The sequence below is a fragment of the Nomascus leucogenys genome, chromosome 22a (genome assembly GCF_006542625.1).
Source record: "Nomascus leucogenys isolate Asia chromosome 22a, Asia_NLE_v1, whole genome shotgun sequence".
NCBI lineage: Eukaryota > Metazoa > Chordata > Mammalia > Primates > Hylobatidae > Nomascus > Nomascus leucogenys.
Genome location: NC_044402.1, coordinates 70,682,979 through 70,700,832, shown reverse-complemented (window position 1 = coordinate 70,700,832; position 17,854 = coordinate 70,682,979). Strand labels below are relative to the sequence as shown.

At 41.1% G+C, this 17,854-nt stretch overlaps 1 protein-coding gene across 2 annotated transcripts in view; it reads right to left on the bottom strand.

Moving 5' to 3' along the window:
* The window catches only part of MYO3B (myosin IIIB), a 503,395-nt gene that overhangs the window by 265,804 nt on the left and 219,737 nt on the right, over positions 1 to 17,854 (bottom strand). For both annotated transcript variants that reach the window (XM_003254238.4, XM_003254240.4), the window contains exons 15-20: positions 13,300 to 13,398; positions 12,417 to 12,531; positions 4,598 to 4,724; positions 3,213 to 3,423; positions 1,809 to 1,956; positions 403 to 556 (exon numbers count right to left, since the gene is read on the bottom strand). In XM_003254238.4, coding sequence (XP_003254286.2) covers positions 403 to 556; positions 1,809 to 1,956; positions 3,213 to 3,423; positions 4,598 to 4,724; positions 12,417 to 12,531; positions 13,300 to 13,398 — 854 coding nt within the window. The remainder of the gene's footprint in view (positions 1 to 402; positions 557 to 1,808; positions 1,957 to 3,212; positions 3,424 to 4,597; positions 4,725 to 12,416; positions 12,532 to 13,299; positions 13,399 to 17,854) is intronic.

Sequence of the window (17,854 nt, the reverse complement as noted above, 5' to 3'; positions counted from 1 at the left end):
CTGGAAGTCAGGAGACTGGAAAGGGCTTCTGCATGAAATCAGATTAGAGGTGGATGGGGGTACAGGGGAAGACACGAGATGGGGGCACACAAAGGAGGAGAAGCAAACACTGCCTATAGGAAAGAAGAGAGAGGAAGGTGTAAAAATGAAATCAACATGGGGGTAATGCTAATCATGTTGGCAAGAATAGGAAAGCGGGAAGGGGTTAGGAATAGTGATGGGTTTGCTTTAAGATTCAAATTCTACCACAACACTTCAATTCAATTAAGAAGAAGGCCTATATTCTTACAACCCACCATATAGACAAAATATATAAGGTAAATTCATTAAAGTACACTCAATTGATGACACGAGCCAAGTTTTGTTCTAAATGTATATGCCTTTTTCTCAGAAGGTACCTACCAACCAGGGTCTGGTCAGTTGCTTGGGGAAACCGACTTTCCTCATCCAAAAGTGCAAGTAGTCCCAGGGGTTTCTGAAGGAACATGTCCAAGAGCGGGCGGTTGTCCTCATATTCCACGGGTATAGCATCAATGCCTTCATTCTGATATTCCATCTGGAGGGAAATGGATTGTGATTCTCTCCAGCCCAAAACTACCCTTGGTACCACCGGGATACTTTGACATGGACTTTCTGGGTCTAGCAACATTGAATGCATGTGGAAAGCAGGATATATTTTATGTGTATACTAAAGGAATCTTCTGCATATAACACCATTAAAGCTGTGCATTTAAATCTGACTTACAAGTGGCCTATGGCAGGTAGCTAAACCAGTAAAAGCTCTCTCTCAAACACGGACTTGGTAACTTATCATTTAGAAACTAATGTACAAGGAAGTGAAGCTGAAAAAAAAATTTATTTTGGTGAGAAATATTGTTTAAACCAAGAAAACAGACTTCTCTTCTGCAAGGAATTCGACAAAGGAATCATCTAGGGTTAGAAAACTAGAAAAACTCCAGATTACCAGGAAATAAATGGAAGGAACCTGCACTGAAACAAGAGTGGATGGGAGAGGAGTGCTATACAGATTTATCCAGCTCCAGCGATAAAAGCAAAGCTGGTATTTTCACTAAATGTCTTTGTGTGTATCTAATCAAAGTTTAGTTTGTGTGTCCTTATGCCTGCATTAAAACAATTATCCCTGCATCGAAGAGGCTTAGCCAGAATGTTTCATTATCGCAACTACTTCATACAGAAGAGAGTCTTAAGGTTTAAGTAAAGGTTGGGGTTGAGCAGACTGCTATATAGGCTGCTGCCACAGGAAAAGAGCCCCATCCCTTGGGTCCACTAGTTTCTTACTCTGTCTTATTTATTATTAAACTTCACAGAGGGATGATCTCCATTTCTAGAAAACCAAGAACACATCTTACTCCTCCCTGGAGATACTTCTCCAGTTACTGTAGGATCTGGTACATAGCAGATAGGGGATAGGGAGGGCTAGTGTAGCAGTTAAGAACCTATGTCCCGAATTCAAGGTCATCTGTGTCATTTTGAACGCAATCATAAATATTTTTAGTTAAATAAAGTGGAAGAGATACAGCATTTTGAGCAATATGCACGAAAGAGTTTTGATGCAAGATTTAAATGAGTGACTTGTCACCAGCTCCACTCAAGTGAGGAAATGTACCTTTCCACAGAAATCAAGACCTTTTCCAGGCAAATTTAGACTATTTAGCCAGGACTGCCTTACCCTATTTTCTCTCTAGGGTCTTTTACCTGTTAGTCTACAGGGTTTCTGCTACAAATTGTGGGCAGCTTGGAGACACCTTTTCCCCATCAAGTTTAGTTACCTCAGAGTTCACTATTACCTGCTCAAGAGCAAAAACGTGCTGATTGAAATAGTACTGGATTTGCTCATTGGCGATGTTTATGCAGAGCTGCTCAAATGAATTTCTCTGAAAATTCTCAAATCCAAAGATATCCAAGATCCCCACGTTCATTCCATCTCCTGCACTACTGCATGAGAGAGAAGAATAAAACTCTTTAGGGGAGGAAACACCCACCTCAACATGATGAGAATATATGTGCCCAAGTGCTTATCAACTCAAGTACCCAATTCACCCACTCATGGAAAGGAGCATCCTGCCACCCCTAAGAAAAGAAGCAGTTTATGTCTTAAACTATCTGTTCTTTTGGCCTTTCAATAGTATTTTCAACGTCTTCTTTTTTTTTCAAGCAGTAGAATCCTTTAAAATCTTACTCAGAAACTCCATATATAAAATAAAATTTTAAAAGTCCTTTTGTTTGAAGGAGTTGCAGCTGTTGCTTATTTATTCTCCCACCTATCTACCCACAAAGGTAACTGGAAGAGTATTCTTCAGAATCTGATGTGGTGAATTCCTCCACAATATAGGAAACCGCTATGCTTAGGAAAGAGCAAGAAAAAGTAGTTGAAGAAGTAGGAATAATAACGTAAGATAGTGTGCTTTAAAATTTTCCATAAAATGTCTCTTTGATTCTAAAAACAAAACTATGAAGAGGGTATTATTATCCTCATTTTACAGGTGAGAAAACTGACTTAGAACATGCAGCTGATTAAAACCCATTTATGCCTGGTGTTCCATTATTGGAACACTAAGCATATGGGAGTTATTCACATCCTACTGCTCAAGGTCATCACCAAGGTCTGATTGAAAAAATTCAAAAAATTGCAACCTCAGGCATAAATGGGTTAAGCTGTAGAGTTTGGGTGCGAACCCAGTTTGTCCAGCTCCCAGCCAAGACTATTCTCTCAAATGCTACACTTAGTGGCTCCTTCAGTCATTTGCCTCTCGGGTACAAATGCTTCAACTCTCCTGGATCTCACTGTGTCTTCTAAAAGGGCATGCCTAAATTAGCCGGATGTGGTGGCATGCGCCTGTAATCCCAGCTACTCAAGAGGCGGAGGCAGTTGAATCGCTTGAACCCTGGAGGTGGAGGTTGCAGTGAGCGGAGAGCGTGCCACCGCACTCCGGCCTGGGCAACAGCGTGAGACTCTGACTCCACAAAAAAAAAGAAAGAAAGAAAAGAAAAGAAAAGAAAAGAAAAGAAAAGAAAAGAAAAGAAAAGAAAAGAAAAGAAAAGAAAAGAAAAGAAAGGAAAGAAAGAAAGAAAGAGAAAGAAAGAAAGAAAGGAAAATCCCAGAGAGGACCAAATGCTTCCTTTTGGAAACTCTAAGAGACGGCGGGGTCAATGACAGCTCTCCTGAGCCCTCTGCTCTCCGAGGAACTTGCCATATGTTTTTGTCTGGCTGCAGGAGTGTATTAATGCGATTCACAATCCAGCTGAAGAGCCTCCCGTACAGGGCTTTGGACATGGCGTCTCGAACGTCCGCAGCCCTGTCTACAGTGTTGGCACGGATGATGGTCTCGCCCCGGGTGACCACACAGTGGGAGGTGAGGGCCTCCTGGAGCTCTTCGGGGCTGATGCACAGAACAGAGGCAGCTGAAACAAAAAGTAAGGACAACACACAATGTAGCCGGACCTTCACTCAGTCAGTCTGTCAGCGTTTATTCAACATCTACTATGTGCCAGACTCCATTTTGGTACTTTTGACTCAAAGATAAACAGGCTAGATCCCTAACCCCAAGAGGCTTCCAGACTGACACAGTTATCTCCCAAACTGTTCTGAAAGCTCTTACTTTATAGATGCTTGATGAAAAAAAGGAAGAGGAGGTGGTCTTTTGCCAAATAAATTGGGGAAATAGCTGCAGACTGTATTCTACCCTTAGTCACAAAATACATTCATATATTAAAGGCCCTAAAATGTCCTACAGTTTAACACAAAAAGGTTTTTACTTCATTTAAATCGGTTTGTTTGTTTGTTTGTTGTTCATAATTGAGGAGTCTCACTCTTTGTGCCACCATAATTACCTGTGGAACTTTAAAAATAAACAGGTGCCTTCTTTCTCTCCTGTATATGCCGATTTAGTGGATTCAGAATGGGCCCAACCTCCTGTATTTTTTTCAGTTCGTAGATGATTTTTCAAAAACAGCCAAGGTTAAAAACCACTGCCCGCAGTGAGCCAAGATAGCGCCATTGCACTCCAGCCTGGATGACAGAGCGAGACTCCGCCTCAAAAAAAAAAAAAACAAAAACAAAAAAAAACACTGCCCAAAATTACCTGCCATATAATTCTTTTCTGCAGAATACTTGCAGCTTATGGAAGGAACACTGGTGTTCCACAGGACATCCTTGGGGAAATACTAGTTCGTGAAAACATCCAGAGCTCTTAGAAAGACCAGCAGGTTGGGCGAATGCCAACACTTCGGGAGGCCGAGGGGGGTGGATCATGAGGCAGGAGTTCAAGACCAGCCTGGCCAAGATGGTGAAACCCCGTCTCTACTAAAAATACAAAAACTAGCCAGGCATGGTGGCAAGCGCCTGTAATCCCAGCTACTCTGGAGGCTGAGGCAAAGAACTGCTTGAACCTGGGAGGCAGAGGTTGCAGTGAGCGGAGATCACACCACTGCACTCCAGCCTGGATGACAGAGCGAGACTCCATCTCAATTTAAAAAAAAAAAAAAAAAGGACCAGCAAATGCTGCATTATATTTTACAGAGCCTAAAGAAGCATGTGCTTTGGCAACAACACAGCCCACAAATATCAAATAATTACCATTTTGCAAAGCTTCAGCATTGGGCACCTCACTTTTATCACTCTGATGTTGAGAGGAAATAGCTGCAAACTCAATGTTCCCAATATTCAAAATCCCAGCCAAAATTCTGTACACTGAGTGCACCTCCTGAAAAGGACATCAAGAACCATATATGAAGGTCGTTGCCAGTCAAACGAATGAACCATTAGACCTGTAGTGGAAACTGCTAGCTGTCTACCAAAGTCCATTCTCCCTCTTTTCCTGGACACACAGCCAATTTTCCCAAACATCTTTGCAGTTAGAGGTCGTCATATAACTACATTTTAATGACGAAGCGAGCAGAACGATGTGGGTCACTTCTGGGCCCAGGCCTTGTCGGCATGAGCATGCCTCCTCCACACTTTCCTTCTTATTATTGCGGGCTGGAACTCCCAGCAACACAGCCTTAGCCATGCCACTGACGAGGATGCTTTAGACCAACAATTGCATAAACGGAGTTGCTCTGCAACCTGAACCTCTTATCTGGAAGGGGTTATTAAGAGATAGCTAATCTTCTTTGTTCTTTAAGCCACTTTTAGCCTTTTACCCTAACTAATACCAGCTCCCAAATTCAGGTATGATCTTTTGTTCAAAGCAAGAGAGGAGCTGTTTCCTTAACCTCTTTTGAATATCACTTTTATGAAGTAGTTGGGAAGACATTCATTCATGGCTCCTAGAACATTTTAAAGTGAAATGATGGAATATGTAGTTATAAAGTCAGGAAATATTTTGAAAGGCTCACTAGAAATTATCTGTGATAGTATATTAAATTATATTTTTATATAACAAGAAATATATATAATTAACCTTTTTTTTTTTTTTTTGAGATAGAGTCTTGCTCTGTCACCCAGGCTGGAGTACAGTGGCACAATCTCGGCTCACTGCAACCCCTGCCTCCTGGGTTCAAGCGATTCTCCTGCCTCAGCCTCCCAAGTAGCTGGGACTACAGACATGCACCACCACACCCAGCTCTTTTTGGTATTTTTTAGTAGAGACGGAGTTTTGCCCTGTTGGCCAGGCTGGTCTTTTTTTTTTTTTTTTTTTTTTGAGGTGGAGTTTTGCTCTTGTTGCCCAGGCTGGAGTGCAATGTCGCTATCTCGGCTCACTGCAACCTCCGCCTCCCGGGTTCAAGCAGTTCTCCTGCCTCAGCCTCCCGAGTAGCTGAGATTACAGACATGCACCACCACGCCCGGCTAATTTTGTATTTTTAGTAGAGACGGGGTTTCTCCATGCTGAGGCTGGTCTTGAACTCCTGACCTCAGGTGATCTGCCTGCCTCAGCCTCCCAAAGTGTTGGGATTCCAGGCGTGAGCCACCACTCCTGGCCAACAATTGACTTTTAAACAACACAGGTTGGAACTGCACATGTCCTCCTACACATAGATATTTTTCAACCAAACACGGATCAAAAATACAGTATTCATAAGATGTGAAACCCACATATACAGAGGGCTGACTTTTCATATATGTGGGTTCTGCAGGACTGACTGCAGGACTCGAGTATGCTTGGATTTTGGTATATGAATTGGGGGTTCCTGGAACTAATCCCTCACATATACCAAGGAACTATTGTATTTGTTCTTTACTCCCAGTTCCTGGCACAACAGCAACTAAAACCCTTGAAAGTGAGTGACAGGAATGCTAGGAGTCTTTCGTTATTTACAACAAGCCCCTTTCAACCATACCTGAGTTTATACTAAGCAGGTGACTCTTGGTGGACCTCTAGATAGCTTTAGGATGGACAGCTGGTTGCCAGAGGAACCAATCATGTGATTAGAGAGTTGGAACTTTTGGGTCCTGTCAACCCAATCTCTGGGGAGCAGAGAGGGGTTAGACATTGAGTTAATCACCAATGGCCAATGATTAACCAATCATGTGAATATAACAGAACCTCCGTAAAAACCCCTAAATGATGAGATTCGGAGAGTTTTCAGGTTGGTGAACACATGGGTGCTGGGAGAGTGGTGTGCTCAGAGGGAATGGAAGCTCTATGTTACTTCCCACACACCTTGCCCTATGCATTTTTTCCATTTGACTGTTCTTGAGTTGTATCCTTTTTTTTTTTTTTTTGAGACAGAGTTTTGCTCTTGTTGCCCAGGCTGGAGTGCAATGGAGTGATCGTGGCTCACTACAACCTCCGCCACCCAGGTTCAAGTGATTCTCCTGCCTCAGCTTCCTGAGTAGCTAGGATTACAGGCGCCTGCCACCATGCCCGGCTAAATTTTTGTATTTTTAGTAGAGATGGCATTTCACCATGTTGGTCAGGCTGGTCTTGAACTCCTGACCTCAGATGATCCACCCGCCTCAGACTCCCAAAGTGCTGGGATTACAGCCATGAGCCACCACGCCCGGCAGAGTTGTATCCTATATAATAAGACAGTAATGGTAAGTAAAGTGTCTTCCTGGGTTCTATAAACTATTCTAGCAAATTATCAAACCTGAGGAGGGAGTTGTGAGGACTCTCAATTTATAGCCAGTCAGTCAGAAGTATAGGAGACAGAAGTATAGGTATCTGGAGTCAGGGTAGTCTTGTGGGGCTGAGCCCTTAGCTTGTGGGATCTGATGCTAACTCCAGGTGGAGAGTATCAGAATTGAGTGAATTGTAGGACATCCAGCTGGTGCCAGATAATTTGTAGGTATGGGGGAGAAAAACTCACATATTTGGTGTCAGAAATGTGAGTAAAAACGGTTCCGATTATCTAAGCTCTATTTTTATACTGAAAGTTGAATACATATGTATCGTCAATGGTAAAAAGAAATTAAAGTGTATTTACTTATTTAAAAACTTACATTTTCTATATGCGAAACAACAAACTATATAGCCAGGGAAAGTTTGCATTTTATGCTTATAGGTAGAGAAAAGTACTTTCGCAAAAATACTCAGGCAGGTAACTTGATTTAGTACTCTACACAGCAGCAAAGGAATAGGAACCGTCACTAGACCATTGATAAAGCATTGCCTCACAGATTACAACTTCCTGTAAACATTACTCAGTAAAGCCAAAAAAAAGGAATACAGACTATAATAGTGACATCTGCTGGATACCTGATAATGCTACAAAGACAAATGAAGATTTTAAACTAGGCTTCTACAATGGATAAATGTTATTCTTCCAACTTCTAAATCAAAGGCAATATGTCATGTTTTTTTACTTTAAGAATCATTGTTTAATCACCCAACTTAAGAGTGGCTAAGGAGAACACCTACTAAGTAGGTTTTCTGGGACTTGCTCGGATTTAACATGATAGCACCTCATTACTTTGATCAATACAGTGTGAGGTTTGCTCACTACACTGAGCAACTTCCCACAGAGGCCGATCCCAGGGGGTAAAACAGAGACTCTTGCAGTGAGTTCTACATCAGCTGTTTCTATATCCAGTTACCTCAAGAGGTTATCTGAAACTCTCAGTACTCTTAGAAAAAATAAATGTATTTCCTGTAATTAAAACACACATCACACAAAGACTCTCTCTCTCTCTCTTTCTTCATGTATTACAGTACAAGCTCTGAAACCTCCCAAAATAAGACTTCCAGCATTTCACCACTGGGATAATCACCACAGAAAATGACTGTCAAAGACTATACCCTTGAAACCAGCATCTTTCCTGTTGCTTCTCTGGCAATACCCTCTTCAGCATAGTGCCTAGACAACCATTTAAAGTGAAAAACTATCTATGACCCTGAGCAAAAACTTTTAGGTTCAAACACTGTGTGAATCACTGAAATTAATGATCGATTGGGTCTCCTTCTTTGATTTAGTGAGAACTAACAGAGGGGTAACCAATGCTCACCTTATTAAGGAGTTTATATTTCTGGGCTATTCCATCCACTTGACTCCATCAGTCCTAACCTTGTGTTAATTAGTTCTCCCTTTCTGATCTAGGAGCCTCTGCATTCAGGTCAAAACATCGGTTACACTCATGGCAAAATTCAATTAGTTATATGTCCACCTGAGGGATTACTCTTCCTGCCTTAAAACTTTTTGATCAAATTTTTCTTATTGTCTCCCCACAGACAGCCAGGGAAAGTTTTTTCACCTTCTTTACCTTGTCCATTTTCTCTTGCTTCATCTCCAGCTACAGAGCCTTCCCTGGCACCTCTGCCTTTTCTGCAAAATCTTGCTATGCTGCTATCTCTTTTTATTTCTACCAGTTTTCAACCTTCTATATTATAAAGTGGAATAGCTTTACTCAAGAAGACCAAGTCCTCCAACTGGGTTTCTCAATTTATTCTTGATGAGTATAAACTGTTTCACTACCAATCAGCAAAAGTGGGGAAGAAAGAGCATTTCTCCATCAAAGCCCCACTGCAGGATGTCTGATATTTTCTTCTCTTTTCTCATAAGACACTTCTTTTGATGTAGATATTCTCTTGATAGAGTTGAGGCTAATTGAAAAGTTGAGAGGAAAACTTAGTTTTCTCTGTTAGCCTGGTGCTACTCTGAGAAAATCCCCCTTGGCCTGGCTCATAGGCATCTCCGGTAGTTGTTTCTCTGGTATATCCCTAGGAATTTACTTCCCTTCCCAGTCTCTCTTTCCTTTCTTTCTTTTTTGTAAATCTCTTCAGTTTTTCATCAGTTCTTCCCTAAGCACTGCATTAGGACCAGCTGAAGGACCTCCCTACAGGCTCTATTCCGACACTTCTTGGTCTCCTTTGCAGAGGCTCACAACTTTTGGCATCTTAAAAGTCAATGGTATCCTGTTGTCTGTCATCAAGACATCAGAAATCCTCAAGACTCCCGAGTCATATTTTCACATACAATCCTTCAATCTGTCTTCAGAGCAGTACTCTCTTAATTCATAATCTATTTTGAAGAAAGGGAAGAAATTTTGTGCCGATCTCAAAGGCTTCTTGCTAACCTCTCCAATAGGGATCTATAGTGTACGTCCAATTTTGACCATCACATAGATCATCTGCCCAAAAAGCTTTCATGTAGCATTAAATAGAAACATATCTAAAACCCAATTTATGTAATATGTTAATTCCTACCAGGAAGACAAGTATAATATTAAACAAAAATAGTATGGTTTGGCTCTAGACGTAAGAGTTGAAAAGCACAATCTTCACAATAAGGTCTTAGGTATAATCCCCCAGCCCTCCACAAGGAGTCACCATCATTAGTGGAAGACTCCTCCACCAGGGAAATTTCTTTATAAACTCAGGGTCAAGTGTTCTTTCAGATACTTTGGCTGGTGTCCCAGAATTAAAATTCATGCTCCTGACTCCACACTAAAGTTTGCTACTCATAATTTTGCTGTAAGGGTTTGAGAAAAACGAAAGGGATTCCTGCAGGGAACTAGTGACATTATAAGAAAGGAGAAGAACCATAATTTTGATTGACTTGACCAGTTCATTTAAGCTTTATCTAGAAATGTCTGCCAGAAAAACTTAAGAGAAAGTTCTGTTACATCAGCATTTGGCATCTGTTTCCTGACTACATTCAACTGGATCTTTCTGAATTTAGTCACACTACTTTTTGAGTTTATAAACATAAAGTGAACTGAGCTAACTCAGCAAAACAGGTTGTCTGCAGAGGTAGAACCACAGAATTCAGAGTTGGAGAGATAAGATCCTGCTTCTTTCTTTCATTTCTAAGGTTGCAGCTTTTATAAATTGGTTTATTTCCTGTATGAATTAATGTGAAACATAGCGAAAATATACACACATAACACCATTACATTGTGGTTATTCATTTAACAGTACAGACCAGGTACAAATTAAAAGTGTTCACCATCTTTTACATTTTTTTCTTTTCATGTTTATTCATACAGTCATTCATTTATTTCTATTGTACCTTTTTTCCCAGAGGGGCTAGGGATGGCTTACTTCAAGGACATATATTTAACATACTTAATTTCTTCTGTTTTTAATGCTTTAGTGTTGTTGTGCTAAAACAGATTTTAACAGTTTTCAATGTTGTTTATCCTGAAACAGCATCTGTTTTATTATTATTAGCAGTACATTGCTATTATTAGAATGGCATCATTATATACTTTATTTTAACCCACCTAAGCCTGAGGTTGCAATTTTTTGAATTTTTGCAATCAGACTTTGGGGATGACCTTGAGCAGTAGGGTATAAATAACTCCCACATGTTTAGCGTTCCAATAATGGAACACTAGGCATGAATGGGTTCAGCTAGGATCAATCTCTTCACAGTATTCTATATTTATACTCAAAGAAAACAAAATATTAACTCTGTTAATGATTACTAACCTTGACTTCTCTATGGTTCCTGTACCCTTTTAAGGACATGCGCCCCTGCATACTTTGGCATGACACAAGTGACTTTAAATTGCTCCACTGCCATTCCTACCATGCTTTAACTCTTCTGGGGATGCATCTTTGATTAAAAAAACCTGTTCTATAAGTTAATAACCACAAAGGTCCTTTAACAATGCTAGAACCTGTTTAATTGCTCCCCTCTAAGGAGCCAAGGAAAATATATTTATATTTTTATCTGACCTTTGGGATTTTCCACTGTCTGTCAGTTTAAAGTCTGTGGGAGGCTGACAGAGAAAATTAACAGCTGGCTAGACAGAAAAAAAAGAAAGGTGCTATTATGACTAAAATCAACCATGCAGGGGAGGCAAGGGCTAGCCAATCATACTGCATTACACAGAAGTAATCCTTTATCTGGAGTGGTCATCCCAGGGTAACTGGAGTGTCTTATAATCTAATCCCTTAAGATTTAACACTCGCCTACCTCCTAATCATTCACCCCCTTTGTTGGAAAAGCAAAAGAATCTATATATTTTGCAAAATTGATGGCATGAAGCCCAGAAACTATGACATAATGTATCACAGAATAATATTTGAGCCTAGGGTTATAAATATTGTCTGTCACCCCTGTCACATATTTAATACAAACAGCCTGTATCTAGGATGATAAGAGTAGTACAGTATTGGCCAGGCATGGTGGCTCATGCCTATAATCCCAGCACTTTGGGAGGCCGAGGCAGGTGGATCACTTGAGGTCAGGAGTTCAAGACCAGCTTGGCCAACATAGTGAAACCCTGTCTCTACTAAAAATACAGAAATTAGTCAGGCGTGGTGGCATGCACCTGTAATCCCACCTACTCAGGAGGCTGAAGCAGGAGAATCACTTGAAGCCAGGAGACAGAGGTAGCAGTGAGCTGAGATCCCGCCACTGCACTCCAGCCTGGGTGACAGAGTGACATTCTGTCTCAAAAAAAAAAAAAAAAGTAGTACAATACTTAGAGCTATAGTTAATAATGTGCAACTGTGTACCCTGGAGAAGGAAATAACTGCAAGAAAGTTGAAAGGGTTTTAATTAATTTGTCTTGTTACCTAAGGAGCTACTTGCATAAATATATTTCTGTGACTTGGGTGTCATGTACATATTCCTGTACTCCTACCGCCCATTCACTTTAATAGTTGGAACAACCCTAAATCAGAAAAGAAAAACAAACCCACAGTATTGTTTTGGTATTTGTTATTACACGTGTAATGAATTGATGACAATGATAACAATTTATCAGCACATGGTCCTTACAACAGTGCTCTCCTAGTTTGATGTTCATCTGGGCTTCTTGTTAAAATGATTATATTCTGATGCAGTCATTCTTGGATAGACCTCAGGGTCTGCATTTCTAATAAGCTCTCAGGTGATAACAATGTTTCTGGTCCTGGGACCACACTTTGAGTAGCAAGACCTTATAACACGACCAACATGGCATTTGAAAGCAAGTATCCTATCCCAAGTGAGAAATACCACATCTTTACTCACATTCATATAAGAATATTGTCACTTGAGTTTCTCTCTTGATCATCACTTACTTTGTCCGTGAACCCTATAATCCTGAAGCAATGCTGAATTGCTTCGAATCGTCTTCTGTAAGACTCCTTGGAAGTTATGTCATGCATCACCCTTCCAGTTTCATCAGCTATGTACCTAAATGAAGGGGCGCATGACCAAACAGAATGAGCACTGACTTGGAAAGTGGTACAGACATTTCCATTTTTTGTTTGTTGTTTGTTCAAAGATGGGACCTCACTCTGTTGCCCAGCCTGAAGTGCAGTGGTGTGATCATAGCTCACTGCAGCCTTGAACTCCTGGGCTCTAGTGATCCTCCTGCCTCAGCCTCCTGAGTAGCTTGGACTACAGGTGTATGCCACCACACCCAGCTAATTTTTTTTTTTTTTTTTTTTTGAGACTAGGTCTTGCTCTGTCACCCAGGCTGGAGCACAGTGGCACGAACTTGGCTCACTGCAGCCTCGACCTCCCAGGCTCAAGCAGTCCTCCCACCTCAGCCTCCCGAGTAGCTAATTAAAAAAAAAAAAAAATTGTAAAGACAGGGTCTCACTATGCTGCCCTGGCCGGTCTCAAACTCCGGGCTTCCAGTGATCCTCCCACTTCAGCTTGCCAAAGCACTGGGATTACAGGCATGAGCCGCCACATCTAGCCCATTTCCTTTATAGTCTAATACTGTGGTAGAATAATGATGCAAATGGCTGAGAAAAAACAAACCATGTGCAGTTGAGTTTTTGAACTTTCTAGACAATGAAAATGGTGAGATAGTTCCTGCCACCTCACCCTGGGCACTTTAGTTAAACAGATTGTGAGTTTCCAGTTAGGAAAACAGCTCCATTTACTTCCAAGTTAGTCAACTGCTAATTGTACATTCATCAAAAATTAACAACCAACCCCCCTGACACTTACCTAGGAGGTTTTTCCTCAGGAAGTCTGAAGTCAGAAAGCTTCTTTTGGTGATGAAGACCAGCATAAATATAGTAAAATATGTGAAAATTTTTCTCTCCCCTGAAAAAAAAGGGACTTTAGTTATAATATATTCTGGCTTCCCCATCTCAAGCATCTTACACCATTTTCTTTCTGTGCAAAATATTATTCCATGGCAAATTTGTATTTTCAGGCAATTAAATATTATAAATCCCACTTACAGAATAGTGATAGGATTGGCATATTAATTGTCATAATGTTGCATTATTAAACACACTTTACTACAACAAAAGGTTTCAGAGAATAGGACATTTACAGGAAACAGCTCAGGTTACATATGTTGAGATCTTTCTATTGTAGCCCAAATGCCTACTGCCTTCTGTTTGTGCCACATGTTGCTTCAGAGACAGTGAGGTCCGGCTTAGAGACATCAGCCAAATCCTCTACTTTACTGGAGCCCTAGATAGGAAGTGGCCTGCAAGTCTCACAGCAGGTTGGGGAGCAGAATGGGTCCAGAACTGAGGTCCTCACTCTCCCAAGATGGTATTCTTTTTTTTTTTTTTTTTGAGACAGAGTCTCGCTCTGTCGCCCTGGCTGGAGTGCAGTGGTGTGACTCGGCTCACTGCAAGCTCTGCCTCCCAGGTTCACGCCGTTCTCCTGCCTCAGCCTCCCGAGAAGCTGGGACTACAGGCACCTGCCACCACGCCCGGCTAATTTTTTGTGTTTTTGGTAGAGATGGGGTTTCACCGTGTTAGCCAGGATGGCCTTGATCTCCTGACCTCGTGATCCACTGCCTCGGCCTCCCAAAGTGCTGGGATTACAGGTGTGAGCCACCGCACCTGGCCAGTATTCTTAAAAATACTACTCAAAATGTCATTCATTAGTCCGGTCTCCTGCCATCCACCTCTTTAGGCTACCCTGGCCAGGGTCCTTTCAGATAGGTACTACTCTAAGCATAGCCTGTGGACTGCTGTCAGCTCTGAGCATAGTCTGTGGACTGCTGTCAGTTTATAACAAGAGAAGGAACTGGAAAGTACATGCCTAGACATTTTATAGCAAGTGACATTGCCATGACATCCAAGAGCATGATAATTTTTCTGATAATTAATTTTCATTGCATTTTACAGAGGTATTAGTTCAAAATGGGTTGGAGATTTGAAAAAAAACTGGTCCTTTAGCACAGAGAGTTTGAAAAGCACTGCTCCACATCCCCTTCTTTCCTCTGGAGGAGGACAGCCTCTTCTGTAGATACCCTTGGATTTTGGCAAATCTTTGCTTTGGTCAACCTAGCTCCTTGGAAAGAAATCTTGTCTTTCCTCTCCCCTTATCCGCCTTTGTGGCATGGCCCCCATTCTGTTCAGCCTCTCCTGGGTATCCTCATCTTCCTTTGGTTGTTTATTCTGTCAAAGCTCTTCTGTGACATTCTTTATCCCTGCCCTGTATTCTAGATGCCTCTACTTGCCATTTCTCACTCACTTGTTCACTTAACTAATAAATTTAGTTAAGAGACAGGGTCTCACTCTGTTTTCCAGGCTGGAGTGCAGTGGTGTGGTCGTAACTCACTGCGGCCTCAAATTTCTGGGCTCAAGCAATTCTTGCACCTCAGCCTCCCAAGTAGCCATGACTACGGGCACACACCACCATCCCCCGCTAATGTTCTTGTGTTTGTAGAGACAGAGTCTCACTATGTTGCCCAGGCTGGTCTCGAACAAGCTATCCTTCTGCCTTGGCCTCCCAAAGTGCTGGGATTACAGGGATGAGCCACTGTGCCCAGCCCCTATTTTTATTTTTTAAAAATAAATTTTATTGTGTATATTTAAGGTATACAACATATTATAGGATATATATAAATAGAAAAATGTGACTATTCAATGAATAAATGTATTAATTGCCAATCATGGTAGGCACTGTACCAGGTGCCAGGGATACATGACTAAAGGGATTCATGTTCTCTGGGTGTCATTATAAGAAGCCAAGATGGCTACAGGGAAACCAGTGAGGGGGTCCAGGTGAGAAAGCATAATAGCTTGGATAGGGTAATGGTAGTGGTGATGGAGAATAAGAGTAAGCTTAAATATTATATATATTCTGGAGAAACAACCAAAAGAACATCCTAACAGACTGAATGAGGATGGTGAGGGAAAGAAACCTAGAGTCTGCCTCCTAGATTTCTAGCGTGAGCATCTAGTGATGGTGGCACCCTTCACTGAGACAGGAACCGAAAGGCCTGAGATGAATGTCACTTTTTCTTTAACCTCTGTTACATGTGCAGGCTTTGGCTAGCCCATCTTAGTCTTACATTCCTATAGTTTTTCTACAGATCCATCTAGTTCTCAATTCTTCCAACCTTTTCCAGCCGATACCCATCCCTAGCATCGATTCAGTTTCATTTTCATCCCTTTATCTGTCAAGATTGGCTAGGTTTTGTTATGGTAATAAACACCCCAAGATCTCAGTAGCTTAACTCAACAAAGGTTTAGTTCTTGCTCAGAGTACATGTCCATGGCTAGTCAGCGGTGGGGCTGTGCTCATTGCAGCCACTGATGGGCTGTGGCTGGCAGAGCAGCCCCCATCTTACACTGTGCCAGACTCTGGAGGGTTGCCATTACATGCCCACTTGCCAGAACCAGTTATATGACCACACCCAGCCACATGGGAACCCTACAGTGTGCCCAGAAGGGGGTGAACCCCAACAGTTAGATGAAGAGGACTGGGACAGGCTCCATCTTCTCTTCATCTCATTTAGTTCTCATAACAGCCTTGTGAGGTTGACATTATTATGCCTATGTTGCATATGAGGAAAGTAAGGTATATGAATATTTACATTAATAAGCAACATATCACATTAAGTGACCTAGAACTCTCCTCACATTATCTTTGTAGAAGACCACTTTACATTCGAACACAGAGCACTATGCTTTCCATTCTGTCAGAGGTAGCTCCCTAAATTTGAAAACCACTCGAAGCTGGGGAGACAGAAACAGGGGACCTCATAAAAATTAGTCAAAAAGCCACAGGGAAGCGTAAATGACTCTGACTCTATCTTTCATTTGTTTAATGTTCATGCCAGTCCCTACTGCCTGAGGAAACTGCAAGTACATGACAGAGGAAGATGCTTGGGTTTTCAACCCAGAACAATTCCCGTAAATTCTACTTGCACAGTATCTCTCAGACTCCTCAACTTCTCTCCATCTCCACTGCCACCACCTTAGTCTAGGCCAGCGTTCTTTCTCACACGAATTTGGCAACAGCCTCCTAATCATGTCGACACAATCCTTGCATCTCCCCCAGTCCATTCCCCATTGAAGCTAGCGTGATCATCTCAAAATGCAAGTTGGGTTTGGTGATTCCCCTGCTTGAAAACGTTCAGTGGCTTCCTATTGCTCTTAGAAAAAAGTTTGAGATCCTCATCCTGGTTCCAAAGCCCTGCATGATTTGGTCTCAGTCTATCTTTGCCACTTTTCCTCCTGACTCTGGTCCCCACCTTGTTGCCTAACTCCTAGTGATCCTGTGATCTCACATACAGGGAGCCCCTCTTTCTCCCCAGACTAGGTTATGTGTCCTTCTCTTCTCTCGTTTCACCTTAATAGTGCCTACTTTGCTTTCTGGTGCTTATTACAATTGTTCTACATTTAAGTTTACTTGTTTAATGCCTGTGATCCTCCCCTACTGCTTCCTCATATACCGCATACTCCAAGCCCCATGAATACAAGAATCTTTTTTATTCAGTTTACTCTTACAAGCCAACACAAAGCACAGCACTGGCAAACAGCAGGGATTCAATAATGCCTTAATATGGAAGTGCAGAGCCATGCTCCTGAGAAACTCTGGTGTCCTACAATAATAATAATAGCTACGATTATTATTAATTATAATAATAGCTCTTATTAATAATTAATATAGTAATATAATCTTCCTATTATAAGATAACCACTAGTGTGGTACATACTATCAGAGTGTTAGCTACTCTTCCTATTATAATAACTCTTCATATAATAATAATAGCTATTATTAATAATTATAATTGATAATATTAATTATAATAATTAATAATTATTATTAATAATAGCTATTATTATTATATGAAGAGTTATTATAATAGGAAGAGTAGCTAACACTCTGATAGTATGTACCACACTAGTGGTTATCTTATTATAATAGGAAGAGTAGCTAACACTGATAGGATGTACCACACTAGGCATTCCTTTAAGTAATTTTATATAAATGAACATGTTAATTCTCACAACAAACCCATGAGGTCAGCACTAGTAGCATTTCCATTTCACAGATGAGGCACAGAGAAGGTTAGTGAAATGCCCAGCGTCACACAGTGAGTATCAGAACCTGCATTTGAACCCAGATCAAAGTCTGTGCTATTGATTTCTGTTACCAAATGCTTTCCGTAAAAACAGAATAATTGTTTTCTCTGTCTCAATCTAAAGAAAAAATTAACATGTGAAATATTCTTGGTGTCTTTTTTTTTAACAAACAAGTTCAATTTTAAGGGGCCTCAGGGTTTTTAAAAATGTCTGCAATA